We start from the raw sequence: 18331 nt of genomic DNA, 5'->3' as shown, positions 1-18331 counted from the left end.
GTTCTTCAAAACCAGAGCAAAAATGAAAGTCATTCCAGTAAGATGAACCTGTGGTTGCAGGAAGGTTAATGACCAAATTCCAGACAGTTTGATATCAGGGGAGATAACTGGCACAAAGTGAGATTTGCGTTGCATGACACAAGCATCACATAATTACTTAGCTAAAACATGCCACTTTTATGCTCATGATTGTTTAAGGATTTCTATAAATTGCTTTTATTTTTCAGTGTTCTATTTTTCCAGCTGTCAAATTAGTTGTGTGATTGATAATTAAAAAATTAGTGGTGTCACTTTGGTGTTACAGGTATTGTACGATAGCATGTGCAAGAAAAAAGTTCCCCTCCTTTGTCAAGGATGTTGACACATACATAAATTGCCATTCTGAAATCTTTCTTCAGCATTTATACACAATAAAGCAAATACCAGCACATCAAAAGCCTGCAATCTAAGACAATAAATTGCAGCTGTACTATCATTTTTTTGGTAGAAACACTTATTGCTCAGCTAGCTAACATTTAATAGTTTTTTACGAACCTGAGTGACTCATGTATAATTTAAAGCTGCACATAATCTCTAAAATAATAGAACAGGAGTAAGAACATAGTATTTAGGTACAGAATGAGTAATATATATGGTCAAAAGTATGATAATTACATAAAAATAAACTATAGGTAAAAATATGAATAGGCTTAAGAGAACTGCAGTATAAAAACAAAGTATTACATGTCACTCTTACAGTTTGTGAATTATAAAATCCTTTCATTGCTCTCCAAAAGAATATGAAAAGGAGAATATGAAAAGGAGAGGGTGAGATTTTTTTTAAGTAGAGAAATGGAGTGTTTTGCATTAGTTGCCATATAAATTTAGTCATATTACTATTCAACACAAAATAATCCTGCATGACTTTGATGAGGTAAGGCCTATAGGTGGAAATGGTTTTATTAGACCACCTCCAATAGTTGGAGAGAGCAGAGAAAATTTGTTTGGGCACAAATTTTTTGGGGGCAAACAAATCTGACTGTTATGAACAGCAGATTTAAGGATTGCTTCGAATTCAAGCAATTGCTCTGAGTAGCATTTTCAAGTGGTCAAGTAAAAACATCAGCACCATTTACAAACCTTACCTTGCCTATGACTTTTCACCATCAGAACTGTGACAACCCTGCTGTTAAAGTTCTATACAGGTCAGTTATTTCCAGGGGATGAAAAAGGAATTCCTAAATATTTCTGAATATATGGTGCTTGTCAGAAAATAAACAAATGCCAATATAAATAAAAGACTGCAGATTTTCTAGAATTAGGCATAGCATCTACAAGGAGTAATTTGTGGGGAGATTACCCAGGATATCCCAATTTAGATTCACAACTAAATGTTAAACATCAGGGGCATTGTGAGATAGTACTGAACTTAGTATTGCCCAGTTGGAGAGGCTGCCTCATTTCTCCTTCCTCTGTCAACCCCAGGTTTTTACCTTGTTAATACCCTGTCCAAATTATGAAGATACACTGATTTGACTTTTTTTTCTCCTTTTCCAGTATCCCAAATAATATCTACACAATTAAAGGAGAAGGTGATACTTCAGCCATTTATACTCCTCAGGACAAATGACATTGTAAAGCTTCTTAAAAGTGTTTTATTGCTTATATTTCCAAAATATGATTAATTCATTATATAATCACCCAGAATTTTACAATTACTGCCCTTGCATACCTCTCAAGGAATGAAACTTATAATAGAGTTCCCTCTTTTTTTCCTCTCCTCCTCTCCATTGCCTTCCTGATTTTTTATATTGTCACATGTTACACATCTGTGTTATCACAACTGTTCAAGACCACATGTTTCAACAGCTGATATCAGTAAAGTTTCAGGACAGTCAACAAAATGAGTCTGTTTTTTCCTGGTTCAGGATATGGCTCAACATTGAGGGATGTTTTCTGTTACAAAAGCAACTGGAATTGGTACACATATAAACCCACTCCATCAAATTGAACAAATATACACCATTATATGTGCAGAAGTGTTGTGATTCTCAAAACACAGCAATGATTATTTCTATATTAACTGGATAAATCTAATAAAAATCAAAATATGAAAGGTAAAATGTAGTCAAATGATTAGATGATTGGTGACTGGTGTTTAAATTATGTCACATGGCACATTACTGAACATTAAACGTAGCTAATATATACAGGTAATTTTTTAAAATATAGTTGTTAAACCTTTAAAAATAAAAATATAAAAGTCTACATGTTTAAAAATACTAGAAAAAAATTATGTTTTGCTAAAAATCTGCTCTTCATATCACCTACTATTAATAATAAATATTCATAATATTTATATTTTACTCCTTTCATTCAAAAAAACCCTTTGGTGCCATACATACCACATAATTTATTCTGTGTACAGAACAATCTAGAAAAGTAATTGTGCATTATTAATAAAAATTATCTATAGTGTCAATGTTCAGTTAATAAAAAAATGTAATTTTAAGGTAACTGCAGCTAGGATATCTACTGATTAGGAATAAGATAGTAATAATAAGTAATGAGGAAATCACACATACTATGTACTGTTAAGAAACAAAAGAATCAGTCATATAGCAAATAAACCAAAATGATCTGATAAAACAAAGAAATGAATAGATTGTTTTCCATACTTGCTCAAAACTTTTCCTAAGTAAGAAGACTTAGAGCTCCAGAGCACACAGAAATTATATCCCACCTACACAGGTACAGAGTCTTTCCAGGGGGTCTGATATGAAGAGGAAAGGGACACTACAGATTTGTATTTACAGTCTTTGCATTACATGAACTTCCTACGTATGAAAACACTAAATCAGCCAAGACACAACTGGAAGTTTGTTTCTAATTTAACTAGTCAGGAAAGTATGAACATGCAGACTGGATTGCTGATTTATACAAAGAATAGGCACCCCCGACAAAAGGTTAGGATGAATAGAACTGTGTTATTCATCATATGTAACAGAGGTTAAATGGCTTTTAATCACCACCTTCTTATCATAAAAATATATTTACACAGTGCCTGTGAACAAGTGTCCTTGTAGCAAAACCTGATGTTTATTTATACAGGAAAAAATTCTTGCCCCTACTGCACTGTTTCCTCTGGGAGAAGGGAAGTAAACACAGCTGGCATTCTTTACATAAAGAAACAAAAAGAATTAAAGAAAAAAAAATCTGAAAGAAACCCCACACATCTCTTTGGCTTTTTTTCTTCCTCATTCCTTTGTCCAATTCTTATCTCAGATACGCTCCAAGTGATTAATATGAAAGGAAACTCTCAGGGCAAAGACTTGCTAAAGTTAGTGCTGTTCCCATGTAAAACGTACATCAAGCTGTGGACTGACCCTGCACAGTTTATCTCCAGAGAGTCTCTACTGAACAACATCACACTTTTTTTTTTTCTGTGTCTGATGGTTTAGACTGCAGCTCTTTGAGAACAGAAAAAGGCATACCTCAAAATGTGGCTGTTACTTCATCATGAACACTTCCTCTTTTATCACTGCCAAAGCTTCACATCCCTCACAAAACCAGGAAACAAACTTAGAAAATGGTCAGCCTCTACTTTAGGATAATTATCCTTACCTTGATATCCATGTAATATTTACTGTAAGAATATACCTACCTCATGTTATCAGTGCAAAAATTTTACATTCACTTGCATTATTTATACATACATTAAAGTATACTGATGGCATTAAAAATAAAGAAAATCATGTAATACCTTTACTTTTACCTATGGATTTGGTGAAATGGTTCCATGAAGAAAGCATTTCCAGACAAAAAGAGAATAAAGAAGAGGAGAGAAACAACAGTAAGAGTCATGAGTACATGTAAATGCAATAGTATCTGAACATGAAGAGACAAAGTATAAGGTAAGTGTCTGAAGACAAATGGAGATGCAATCAGTGTCATATTAGGGATTTAGTTTATTTCTTCCCAATCATGTACATGCAGAGAAACACAGAAATAACCCATGCTTAGATAATAAAGACTGTCACAAAGGTAACATGGACAATGGTTAGGAGGAAAAAAATCATTGCTTTTGTTAGGTAGCAAAATTGTACTCTCAGCATTCCAGAAGCCAGGAGCAGGTGCTTTCTGCACATTTCCAATCAGCCATGCATTAATGCAAATGGACTCTTCAATGTGTACAATGTTACAAGAGGAGCATCTTCTTTCAGGGGCTATCTGAAGAGTGGTCTGGCACTTTGTTTATCTTTTATAGGATCACCCATAATTGTATTTTCTGATAAGTACACAGAATTTTCGTAATCACTTTCTTATTTCTCTCACCTCTTTTCAGTTATTGTTTTGCAAGAGGGGGAGTTGAGGAGGCAGGAAGGACAAAAGCTTACGGAGCAAACAAAAAAAAAACAAAAAACCCAAAACCAACCAAAATCAAAAACGAAACAAGAAAAAGATGTGACTAAAACCATGTGTTTCTTTGCAGCCAAAGACAGCTTTCAAGCATTTGCCCATCGGTTGCAGTGATGGATTCAAAGCAGCTACAGAACAAGAAGAAACAATGAAAGCAGAGTGGAAAAGGAACAGAGCCCATACCTTGGTCGCCCATCATCAGGTGCGCCAGACCTTGAAGGGAAACAAGAGCACAGTCAGCAATGAACAAGGGAGCACGGGAAGGTGGTGTTGTCACACTGACAAAAATGTTTTGTGACAGGCATCTGTTTCCTATAAGATGTCTGTATCACAGAGGGAAATCAAAGAGCATTTTTCAACCACTGGTTGGAATGCTTTGGGCTACAAGTAACAGAACTGCAATTCAAACACTGGGTGCTGTTTTATTGTGTATTTTTTTTTTTTCTGTGCAGTATTTGCATTGACAGAAAATAATAAAATGCTTTCAAATCCAACCAATTCCTTTAATAATCCATCTGTCTTTATCATATTTTGATTATATTGCTTTGAACACTTTGCTGAGAGGACTTCCTGTCCTCTGCATGTGAAATGATGTTTAAACCCTGGAGAAGTTTAAACCTGAAAAATGGGCTGGGTCTGATCTTTTTCCCCTCATAAAAATGAGCATTTCAGGTAATTAAATAAAATTTATTCATCACATTGAAATGATAATGCAAAGAATGTCTCCTTATTTGTGTGAAATGTGACAGTAGAATGAATTTGTTCCAGAGAAGGCAAATTATTACATATGCAATATAAAATACATAGTAATAAAGAAAATTTAACTGACAGCTTCTGCAACTACTTCTTCAATCTGTGAGAAATAGATTTTGCTTTATACTTGTGAGATAAAATCCCATCACACCAGAATAGGTCTAGTGACATTTCAAAGCAGATGTCCATTATGTTAATCACTCATCCAGAGCCAAATTTTGTTACTCTTCAAGGAAAAATATTAATCTTCTTTAATCATGATAATAAAATGATACTTAAATCTCACTGAGTATAATGTGATGTTGGGAGAATATTTTTCTTAGATATATGAAGGTTTTTCAATTTTTATGTCTGATTTTAAAACAGACTTATCCTTGTTGAATTTAGCTGTTTTAGGATCCACTTCAAGAGTTATTGGTTGTTCATGTGTAAAATGCGCTCCTCTTCTCAAAAAATCCATACATTATTTTCTTAATTGCAATTAATTGAAATTAATTCACACAAAGAAGGTGAGCAATAAAATATCCTTCTCTATATTGGAGAGCAGACTTCCTAGAGAGAGAGTTTCTGTGATTTCTAATTCACAAAGAAAATTAGGTGCACAAATGACTCACACTACTTGGGGGTAGTTCAAAGAAGATACTCCCGACTGCAATCAGTCTAAATGATTCTTCTCTTATCAGTTCCAAATCTCAAGTGATGTTCCAAGTAGTCTAACAATGGTTTTGTTGAATTATTGCTTTTTAATGTCACTCCTTTTAGATGTGTAGTTAAACTGAAGGGCCTGATGTGCCTGATCTCTTGTGCAATAAATTCTGTTTCCAAATACAGAGCTCTGCAGCTGGTGGGATTACCTGGGGCTCACAGCAATGTAAATGAAAGCTGACTGTGATCCTGAAGGGATGCCTGCATCAGCATTGCTTGGGAAGCATCACACAGCTGAACAGGCAGTTTGCAGCTTGTGAAAGAGAACAGAAATATTTTCATGGGTGTTCCTTCTCTGTAAGTGTTGCTGCAAGAGAGGCTTGCTGAATACACAGAGCATAAAGACCAGGTGATATTATTTAATTCATTCTTTTAGTGCTGGGTGTCCTTCCTTGGATCTCCTGACACGTGGCCTTTGGAAGTTTTAGTCTCCTCTTGTGATTGATTAATTTGTCTTTGGGTTTTAGCTTTTCGTGTTGGCAGCTATAGCAAGAAATCTCAGACTTTTGACTTGACCCTAATTGTATTTGATAAAGAAAAATTGAAACCAGTTGAACATTGCAACATCTTTTCCTTTAATGAAACAGTGACTTTTCAGTCACCACTTTATGTGAGATCTTTCAAACAAATCACTGTCCTGTCTCCCAGGGGAATGCAAAAAAGGTCATCTCTTACAATCTCACATTTACATATGAACTTTATAGCTATATGAACCTAAACAAAATTCTAGCTTCAGATTATCACTGCTTGATAGTGATCACTATTTTTGTAAAAATGATAAGTGAAATTGGTCAGTTGCAAAGAGATGACTCTTACACAATTTGAAGAAAAAATGTAAATAGCAGAAATACCTCTTGAAGACATCATAAAAACTGCTTGAATTTTAGGAGCCACTTACAGTGCTGTTCAAGGAAAAAATGCAGCCAAGCGAATGTAAAGGACATACACTGCTCAAACCAAACATCTACCAATTAACAAATTCAGTACTAATCCTCAAGACACTTTATTTTGTTTCACTCTTTGTGTTACTTTCTTTGCAAGCAGTAAGGTCACCTTTACTCCCTTGCTAAAGGCACATGATGATACTTACCTTATTTCATATTTTTGCAGTCTATGGGTGAAGGCTATTGAAGAGTGAAACACTACTAGCACTGTACCTGTTCATTCCACAGAGGGGTTAAAAATGATACAGCTAAATCTGCCATGAGAGGAATCACTGCTAGATTTGAAAAATAAAAGTTTGCTTTTAATAGACCTGGGAAGTTTTATCCTTAAGTAGCCACGTATAGGCCTTCCACACATTGAAAATGCTCATTTGTGCACCATTACTTCAATTTCTTTGTGAATTAGGAATTCAAGATTTAGAAGGAATCCCTCATGTGTGATCCACTGCAACTCTCTCCTGAACTTGGCTCTCAGAGGAGAGAGTTAAGGAGAACAGGGTGGGATAGTGGAAGAGGATATGAAGGTAGGATACCATAGTTTGGTGTGTGAGTTCCATGCAGAGCACAGGCCAAAACAAAATTTAAATGTGATAAACCTGCAGTGAAGGTATTAAATGTAGTACAAATTCAGTAAAATGAAAAAAACAGTAGCCTTTTTTACCAGAAGTATATACAAAATTGTATATTACATATTTCTGTTTGCTTATGTTGCCTAATTTACAGAGATGCTCAGATACCACAGAGATCAAAGATGAAAAATTTTAGTTCAGATTTCAAGTTGTGCTTTGGATACACAATTCTATGCTTCCATTTTTACATATTCATGCTCTGTAACTTTAATGTATGCATAAGTATCCAGACCTGTGTTGGAATAAATTTAAGGTTGCAGTTTAAAGAATTAGGTTCAGGTAAAGTCTGGATTAACAGTTATCCAGGTTTTATCTTCTACTGCTGTGCACAAATGAATATGTGAAATGCAATTGAACCTCCTTATCTAGTTATACTGAACCTAATTCAAATGTTGAGACTCATGTTGACACTAGTAAGAGTTTTATGCACAGATCAAATACAAGATTAGGTAGTTATTCCCAGGCTTTTATGTTTTTCAGCTAGAATTTCTATTCCAGTGTTGCTGAATACATTTTTATCTCACATTGAAAATGAAATTTTATTGACATGTACGAGCATGACGTGCCCACAAGTAAAGCACCAGAATTATTTGAATTTTCCTTCTCCTTGGGAAAACATATATATTAATAAAATTGCAGAGCATCATCTATGTGCTGAATCTGAGCACCTGCCTTCACACTTGAATACAGCAGCACAGAGAAATGAAGCATCAGCGCTTCAAGGCTTGAGAAAATCACCCCTAAAGAGGCAGGCACTGGCCCATGGTGAGTTGAAACCTGAATGAACTCAGGCCCCAGAATGGCTCACATGAGCACCCCAGGTCAGAGTCATGCCAGGACAGTCACTTTGCATATGAGTTAGTTTACAAAGTCCTTGCTTTTAAAATAGCTTTTAAAATATTGGAATGAAATAAAATGAAGGCAACTTTTTTCAGTTTGGATAGGTAAACTAATTTTTTCAAATAGATAATCATTTATCCAGTATGCAAAGATTCACCCCAGAAAGACTTTAAAGACATTTGTACATAAAAAAGCACCTGTACTTTTTAGCTTATAAGCAAAAAGACTTTAAAACTATCATATATTTGCATGTTTTGCCAGCTAATGGACTTACTTACCAATGTTCAGGATAGATGGCATTGTGCCTTAGTTTCCACTGCCCTATGCCATACTTTCATTAAAGGGACTTAATTACATACCAACTCAATTATTAAAATCACATGCTGCTTCTTTCACAGTGTCTCAAAGGCAAGTGCATTATGCTGAAAAGTTAGACAGAAAACCTCTTTTCCTAAAGCTTTGTGCTGTAAAGGATATTAGAGTAAGCAAGGTTTGTGGTATTAAAGAGAAAAGCGCTTTCCATTTTCCTAAGCAATTAAGAGACAGGAATTTACCATGCATTACTATTTCATTGGGAGGATTTAGGCTCCACATCAATGGGACAAATAGTTTCTTGAAGTGTTTTTCATACAGAACATGAGAAGAAATCAGTCCTGCAAATCTCCAGAGAGGTTTTGGATACGGTATCAGTCACACGAGTACAAATCCTGTTGTTTCAGTGGAGATATTCTGGAATTACACAATAAGGCCAAGGAGCTTTGCTTGTGTTCTGTATGAAAAAATAAATCACATCTATTTGATAAACTTGTATGCCTTTATGCAGGGGAAAATACAACTTACCGTACTGAATGATATGTGTACTTTTATAACATTAAGCAGAAGGAAAAAAAACCCCACTGAACAGAGGGGAAAAACAAGAGCTTAGGAAAATAAGGTAGAAAGCACCCACCTTCCACATAGTTGTCTTCTGTAAGCACATAACAGGGAAGGAGAGAAAAGGAAAACATTCATTAAGCAGCATGCAGACTGGAACTTGCCATTGCATGTCTTACTCATGCAAGGCATCAAACACAACATGCAAGTGCTCCATTGCTACAATCCAGAGGGAAAAACAAAAGCACCAGGGAAGCAGTGTTTCCTCTACTTAACAAAATGTATGTGATATGAAACAAAATACTCTTTGCCAAAGTGCAAATATTGTACAGGATTTAGTGCAGCTCTTGGTACATGCAACTATTATTATAGTTGGTTATTAATCAGAGGGTCTTCTTGTAAGATTTTTGTAACTGTATATTTTAAAACCACCAGTCATTTGTCATAGGGATTCTAAATTCATTTGGTACTACTTTCCCATTCTGAATTTTCCTGGATGATGAAATAGATGATTTTAAACTTCAGATAAGTTAAATTCTTGAATATGTTGTGAAGATGTTACCACAGGCAGCATGGCTGATCCTGCAGTCATTAGAGAGGCACCCTGGACATTGGGTCAAATCTCCAAATCCAGCAGGGAAAAAGTGGAACTTAAACTGGGTGGAATGAGTCAGAACTGTTGGATCATGTCCTACAGAATTGGTAAGCATCTGAAACTTGCACATTGTAAAAAATCAATCCATTCTCTGCCTGGTACAGTCAGCAAAGGCCACAGCAGTGCCAAGAATGGGCTCTGCCCCCCCCGTTAAATCAAAGGGCATTTTGCCAAAGGAAAGGCTGCTATCAACAAGCAACAACATTTACCATTGTTTATACCCAACCCAACATCAATATGGAGCACAGGAAAGAAGGTTTTCCCAAAGCTTACAAAGCAAAAGGGGACTAAGAAATGAGTCTCCGTTAATAAAGTGGACAGAATTGAAAGCTGAGGAACAGGCTCAGTGTCCTAAAACTCATTTTGGTGCCTATAGTCCTCAGCTACTCCAATGGGAAGGTGATTTTGAGGGAGTACTTCTCTGATCATGACTGAGGAGGGAATAGGAGAGAGAAAATGGGAAAGGTAAAATAACAAAGGAAAACCATCACAGAAGTCAAGTAGATGGATGCTGTGGAGCCAACAAAGAGATGGGGAAGGGTGGCAGCACAGCTGGCTGCCAGCTGACTGCCTGGGAGATCTCCTGCTGCAGTTTATGCCATCTCCACCAGCTCTTCCTGGGGAGGGAGCATGCAGAACCCAGTGAAAATTGAAGGCCAGTTCTGCTATTATTGGTCATTTCTCATGGACCCATCCCATAGGAATAATGCCTTAAACTAATTTTGTTATGTTGTAACCAAAAAACAAATAACAAAACAAGTTACACAGAACTGGGCTTAATGATATATTTTAGGCACAGTGGCATCCTCCCAGAATGTGTCACTTATCATAGCGAAAAGCCTTTATAAGTTAATGAAGAAAGCAATGAAAAAGGTCACCAAAACTCAACAGTATTCCAACAAATGATTTGAAAAATTTACCACTTTAAAAATAATAACTGCTATAAATGATGAATAATAAAGGTTTAAGGGTTTAATTATACAGTTGGATATTATAATCCATCTTTTCCATTCACACACTCTAAAAAAGAAATAGAATAAAATTCACTGAGATGATGAAGAACACCCAGTTTCACAAGACAAAGATATTATATTCTATATACAATGTAAATAGTGATATTTGGATATTATATTTGTGCTAAAAAAAAATGTGATATTTGGAGTGGCTCTTAGCAAAACTTTTCTAGAAGAGCCTTTTACCTTTAACTGCATACAGTAATTTCCTTTCTCTAAGTAAAAAAAAACCCATCCAAACTCAATGAAAAAATAAATTAGTTATTTCAATTGTTGTTTAACTTCAGGCTCTTTCATCTAATTCTGGTTATCACAGTGTTTGTATATTGCAATACCAACATTGCCATGGCATTCTTTTTGGTGGCCATGTTTAGCTTAACAAGATGTTTTAAAACCAGCATATGAACTTGCTGACAGCTGAGTTCAGTTCCTCATGATGTCAGACTCAAAGAAAAGGGCTCTGAAAATGACATCTGAGGCAGGATCAGATGGTTAAACCCATCTGGTTACAGGGTTTAGCACATTTGGTTTTATATCATGAGTCCTCCTCTTAGCAATAATTGGTATGCCTTTTTTGTGACTTTCACCAGAAAGATTTATACTGGCTGAGCAGCTTCCCCTAAATGTCTGACTGATTAAACTTTTAGTGATAGCAAGTCAAGCTGTCAAAACATTTTGAATTAAATAAAATGGAAAAAAGTCAAATTCCCACTCTGAATTAAACAGTGTATATAGCCAAACCCCTATGCACTAGTAAACAGCAATGAAAAATCATTCCTCCACAGGTTTTTGTCATGGTAAGTTAAACCATCTTAAACAGTTTTGCAATCTAAGAAAAAAATTAGTTCAGCTTCTTTATGGTACTTTATGAGGCTTTTACATTAGATTAGCATTGAGCACTTTAATTAAGGTAGGTTGTTTGTGATGGCTGATATATTTCCATATCATTAACACTCCACTTGGCTTTCCCGATTCCCATTTTCTAGGCATGGCTTATTCTTCTAAGCAGAATCTAAGAAGCCAGAAGGCCCAAATTCTAGCCTTGCTTTTTATTCATTTGGCTGACTTCAGCCACTCTTAAAAAACAAAATAAAACAAAACTATTAAAAAAAAGGAAAAAAGAAAGATCATTAAAAGCCATTTATAATATCAAATCACAGCTCAGAGGGAACAATAATTTCCTCATTTAAATCAGGAGTAACTGCATTTATGTCATTAGATTTGTATTGGTGAAAAATTTCTGTACCTGGAGGAGAGTAGAGCTATGCTACACATTTCTAGAGCTGCTGATTTTGATGGTTCAGCCATGCACAGAATTTACCAACATTTCTATCCATCCACTCAGAGGGACCTTATTGCCTACTGAATAGCTCTGCTGGCAGCAGTGGAACTCAAGGTGTTTAGGACCCAAAATGCCAACCCCAAATGCTGCAGGCAGTGGCACAGAGCTGCTCTTTCCTTTTCTGCACCAGCTGATCATACCAAGGACTTTTCACCCTGAAAACAGGTGACTTTCTCTTCAGCATTCTGACTTCAAAAAGATGTGGAAACTTTTCTATTTTTCACATTGCACCAAGCTCCTCACTTGAAGAACTAGAGAGTTCTTATCCACTGCAAATACTTATTTCCAAGACCTTCCCCCATGACCACCACCAAAAAAATTAATTGCCCTGCTATTTTCTGTGTTTGCAACCTAATTCCTTCAGCCAAAGTCTGCTCTTGGTGCTATGAGTGTAATCTGTTGACTGTGCATATCGAGCCAAATACTGAGTTGATTTAAATCTGGTGTGACACAGCTGAAATCAGAGGAACTGCACAACTTACACAGGCTGTGAATCTGGCTTATTATCTCCAGATGAATTGTCTCAGGCTGTCCCTACTGAACTGAGAGCAGATTCTGCTCTTTTTTTTTTTTTTTTTGCAGCAAAAGCACAACCAATTCTAATTATTTTAGCATATGACTGTGATTTAGTGATATGAAAATGGGAATCATATTTTTACAGTATATTTTTACTAATTAAAGAATTGTTTTAATGACCAGTGATTCTTCAAGGAAACCTCGATTAAAAAAAAAAAAAAACAAAAAACACCTGACTCTTTCTATGTTTAGTGATTATTTCTGCTATTACATTTTTTTCATCTGCTAGAGAATTTACACCTTGTATTTTCATGACAAACAGGAGAAACAGTAATTAGTATTTTGAAATTACAAAACCAGAAACAACACCATAAGAAATAGCGTATTAGCAGAGGGATATTTATAGTGCTTTTGCTCATGTCAATTTAGTTCACAATCACATTCCAGCAAGGAAGAATATAACATACTATAGACATATTTATGAAATTTCAAAAGGGATTCAGAAGCATGGCAAGTGATGAAATAGCATGAAATAAACCTATATTATCAAGGTGTCTTGCAACAAGATTGATGGCTAGAAGCTTAAGACATAATATTTAGTTTTTCTCAAAGAATAATGCATAATTATACAACTCTCTAAATTATCTACCAAAAAAAACCTGTACTCAGAAATATCATTTCAGGGGGCAGCTTTATCTGTGGAACTGCTCCCAGCATTTCTTGGGTGGTGTAATTTAGCCTGTCACATCCATTTCTCAAATTAGTAGAGAAATTGATTTTATTGACATGGGGTTCAAAACAAAATATTTGGAAAGGATATGAAAATATGAAGTATGTTATGAAGTATGTTAGAAAGCATGAACAGTCCTATAGTCAATAATGATGAATTAAAGCAATATATTGAATATCCATGGTCATGAGCATTGCTCCTCTCAAGTGCTGTGTATCTGACAAATTCCATTAGGATTATTTGCATTTTTTAGAAATTACTTTTGAAAAATGCACTTCACATATTGATTGCCATTATTGACTGCAATTATGAATAATCAGAAATGGATTATAAAGATACCTGGTACTCTGATTTTGTTGCAGCCTGCTTTAGTATTGGGTAAACAGGGTAACAGCATTTCCCAATCCTGTTGGGATTCTTAAACAAAATCTAGAAATCTACCAGAATCTAGGCAGGAGGGCTTAGGAGTTCCTACATTTCCACATTAGATCTGAAATCAATGTACAGCCCCTCTTAGTCTCCACACAGCTTTGGATAGACTCCTTTAGAGGGCTTTCCAGTGCCATTGGTAGAAATATGACAGGGACTTTATTGATATTTTTTGGCTGGAAAGGAGAAATTTCAGAATAACAGGAGTTAGGGCCCATTTTAGCTTCATTCTCTACCTACATCTCTTTGAGGATCCCTTCTTTTCTGGATTGCCCTGTTCAGGACTTGGGACAAAGGAGAGATCCCATCAGGAGCACTAAAGGACTGCCTTGATGAAAATAAGGACAAGGCTTTCTGCCAAATGAGGATCATTAGGGCACAATTAGATTTTTTTTACCAGCTTTTTACAAGACAAATCCATCAGCACAAATTCAGTATGCTTCTGTAAATCCTAGTAACATCCATGAATTTGTTCCAAGTGAGGCCATCTTTTCTGGACAGTATCCCAAGTGCTTTGAAAATGAAATAATGACAAGATCATTTAAGTTAAGCTCCTGTAGATGAGCTCCAAGTGTGAAGCAGCAAGTAAGGGGGTCAGTGCAAGTTTTGAGTGCACAAGCAGAGAAAAAATGACCCGAAATAGAAAATGGCATTATTTTTGTGGCATAATTAAAACCATTACCATGTTAATTACAGTGTTCGTATATTTAAAATTAAGTAAAAAATGAGAGATGTTTCAGAAAAAAAAACTTTCCCCACAGTCATTCATGTCATTAAAAAAGAAAACTCAGCAACCATGTCTTACAAAGAAAGCCCTAAGATACTCCATCTGTTGAATAAATCCAAGATAAGATAAAGAGGTGTCTGAACCCAGTCTATAACTATCAAAAGTTCCTGATAGCTTAGGATAGAAGTCCTTTCAACCAAAGACTGTCATCAAGAGTCAGAAAAGTTCAAACTGAAAAGAAAACAAAATTATTCAATAAAGATAAAATAAGAATTGGCAATTCTAGGAAATTCTTCCCTGAAATCTTAAGACAGAGCTTTTCTCTAACAGAGACTGTATATCAATCATTGTTTTTGGGCTGCCTTGTAGCAATCACTGGAAGAGATTCTACCTTTTGCCATTTAGGAGGTCAGGTTAATATTCTCACAGTGGTACATTCTGGACAGAACTCCTATGAATCTATGAATTTTCTCTAGTTAAATGAGAACAGAAACCAAGCATAAACAACAGCATATACTTCGACATTCTGTTAAACAGAAAAGTTTTCAAATAAATTGTTTTCTCAGAACCAATCTCTGCATCATTTATAAAAAAGATTTCACTGAGAAATATTTTCCATGAAGAATTCAAATATAATGGGTGAAAAAACCAAAACTATTCAGACAAAAATCTATTTTCCCTATGGTTCACCACAGGACAATATCTCCAGCCACAATTTACTTCTACCACCTGTTATATTTTTTATACATAACTTCTCTAGGTATCTGAGAAACAGATGAGAAACAGAATCAAAATCAAGACATTATTAAATCACTATTTTTTCTGAGGCAACACCTTGTTTGTACTATTTCATTCCTGTGCAGATTTATCACTTTTCTAGTGCTTATTATCACAAGTGTATCAAACATAAAGACATTCAACATTGCTTTATTTTTATACTATTAATTCATGATGATTTTATTGTTACATATTTTTAGATGCTGCACATCTGATTGGGTTTTTTGTGTGCCTGGAGCCACAGGAGTTGACAGATAAGTACATCTTTGATACTCTCATCTCCTTTTTTCTCAACTGCTTCCTGAAAACGACAATTTTGGAAAGTTGCTTGTTCTCTCCTGTTAGTAGTTTTGACCATACAGACTTCTACAGTCTCAGTGGAGAGATCATGTATATATAAAAATTACTGCTTTTTAATTGCATTAAAATCCCCAGAAATTTTACTTTGGCCATATTTTCCCACCTCATTAATTTTTTTTCTCCAAAATGGGTCTTGCTACTCTCATATTTACTATACTTATAACCTGTCTACAATGCATCAATACTACAAAGAAATTTTAATCAGCCACTGGGACAAGCATTCCTGAATCTCTGTTATGGCTGTAGTCACTACAACCAGGAAGCATTTTGGTTTTTTTAATAACTGAATTTAGTAATATTAATAGAGGTAGTGAAAAGAGAAATAAATCATTTGCATAAGTGAGGGTGAATCAAATAACCACATTCCCTCCTCAGTATTTTAATTTCCTTGCATAAGTAGGAAATGAAACACAATGTAAATCCATGTATTTTACTTAATAATCAGATATTCTTTAAGAACTGCTGCTCTTTTCCTGTTTATCCTCTGGAACTATTTCTCTGGATTTGAAAAATTCAATTTCCACTGAAAATCTCTGGGATTTACACACTTTACCTTGTTTTGTGCATTAGGACCTCTTCCCTGTAATCACTATAGGTCTTATTTCCTACCACAGAGAATGGAGAGACTCACTAGAACTACAAACTGACTGTATATTGTTCACTTTACAACTTCTCTTTTCTTGCTGGGATTATTTTCATTCCTTTGAATTTTCCTCAGTTTTGCCCAGCTGGCTACATGGCATGAAAATATATTTTCAGGCTATTCCTATCAAAACCTTTCACACAGAATTAACTTTTCTGGTTGGCAGAGAGCAATGTCAAGTACAGATTATGTTCTATGAAAGTGATGTGGGATGACACAGATATTTCTATTTCAAGAATACCCATTTTGAAATTAATTTGAGAAATTCATAATGCAACTTATTTTAACATATTCTTTAATAAACAGCTGTGAAATGAGGAATAAAGAATTTTTGGGATCACTCATGCTTGTTTTGATGTATGTGAGAGTAGAAACATTTCCTTGTTGCACTCTGCTTTGTCAATTTGTCCTCTTGGATAGTCAATTATGGCTATCCAAGAGGCTGCAAATTCAGGTTCAGTTACTATCAGAAGAAATCAAATCCCTCTCCAATCATCCTTTCAGCAAAACTGGTCTCTTAGACCCATTAATAGAATAGGATTAGCTGAGCTGACAGAGTAAAAATGCAGTGCAGTGATTGAATGGCAGAAGCAATTTTCCAACTGGATGGCAGCTTTACGGAGGCGATGATCCAGTGGATAACATCAGCAGGACACTCAAAGGAGGAGAGGTCATGGGTTTTGTCCATGAGAGGGATATTATTTTTACTCAATACTTCCTAAAACTTTCCTACTGGTTGTTTATTGCGCAGTGTACTGGCAGCTATCTACACTTGCACAATCTCAACTGTGCAAATATAGCATTTCTGCTTTATAGGAGTGGGGACATATGACTGCACATTTTGCCTATCTGAGATATTCACTCAGGCCCTGACTTTGTAGCTGGATATTTGTGCCTTCCCAGACTGGTAGAACACCAAAATTAGCATGACAGCATGCAAAGCCAGCCATATTTTTGTATTCACACACTGTCTTTATAAAAAATAAAAAAAGAGAGGAATGTTTATGTGCTATCCTGATGCCATGACTTTGACACAGGCGGCTGAAGACGATTTGGTATGAAGTGTTCTTGAGAGTTAGTAGCTAAAAATGTTGAAGACACACCGTACATAATTAAAAATAGAATACCAATATTCAAAATCATTTTGTTGCATAGTTCTTTAGCTCGCCACCATGAAATTTTCTTGGCTACTGTTGAGATTCATTTTGTGAATGTGAACCAAGCTGAAGTTGCCTTTGGAAGACATTAGAATGATACAGAACAAACCTTCTCCTCATTTAAATGGCAGTTTCCTCCGAAGTGAGTAAAGCTGTACACTGAAAGTCAGCATACTGTAACAGAGTCCTTAATTTGACATCAAATTAAAATTTAATCATAGCTGTCTGTGACTGCAAGTGAACAAAATAGATATCTTAATTTTTTTATTAAATGAACTTAATTTTCTCCTTTACTAGTCTCCACTCATTTCAATCATAATGCTGAATGTTATTCTGATTAATTAGTTGTTATAGATAATGACAATATAATTACAAGAAATTTTACAATTAAAAAAAAAATCAACATTTCTTCACATAAAATCTGGTCATCCTTAGCTAAAGTAAGAACTGATACATTTCTTCTTTCCTCCACAGATTTTACAGAAACTGCAAAATATTATTATTTTCGGTTTTTTGTAGTCATGTGAATGGCTGGATTGAGCTTCCGTGTGTTCAGAGTACTTATATGTATTGCAACCAGTGACATGCTTTAGAACTATTCTTGGTTTTCATTAATCACTTTGATATGAATTGGTTAAACTGTTATTTTCTTGGCATGAGGTTATATATTGTAACTTTTATAACACTCCTAAGTGATGTAACAAACATTCAGGCATTAGTTTAGTATAGGTGAAAAAGGTGGCTCTGAGAAGGAGAAACTGTACCTGACGTGTTTGTGCAAACCCATGGTGTTGGGGTGAGATACACTGATTTATCATATATTACTGTTCCCATCTCAGA

General features: G+C 35.3%; 1 protein-coding gene across 18 annotated transcripts in view; it reads right to left on the bottom strand.

The window, feature by feature from the left end:
• Positions 1 to 18331, bottom strand: part of NRXN1 (neurexin 1) — a 678763-nt gene that overhangs the window by 591090 nt on the left and 69342 nt on the right. For 10 of the 18 annotated variants that reach the window (XM_066546261.1, XM_066546262.1, XM_066546271.1 and 7 more), the window contains exons 3-4: positions 9219 to 9236; positions 4582 to 4611 (exon numbers count right to left, since the gene is read on the bottom strand). The exons of 6 other annotated variants lie outside the window; for them this stretch is intronic. In XM_066546261.1, coding sequence (XP_066402358.1) covers positions 4582 to 4611; positions 9219 to 9236 — 48 coding nt within the window. The remainder of the gene's footprint in view (positions 1 to 4581; positions 4612 to 9218; positions 9237 to 18331) is intronic. 2 more of the 18 variants (XM_066546263.1, XM_066546275.1) reach the window with 1 other exon arrangement.

The sequence above is a fragment of the Molothrus aeneus genome, chromosome 3, assembly GCF_037042795.1.
Source record: "Molothrus aeneus isolate 106 chromosome 3, BPBGC_Maene_1.0, whole genome shotgun sequence".
NCBI lineage: Eukaryota > Metazoa > Chordata > Aves > Passeriformes > Icteridae > Molothrus > Molothrus aeneus.
The sequence above is the reverse complement of the archived record's forward strand: the minus strand, read 5'-3'. Positions and strand labels throughout refer to the sequence as shown.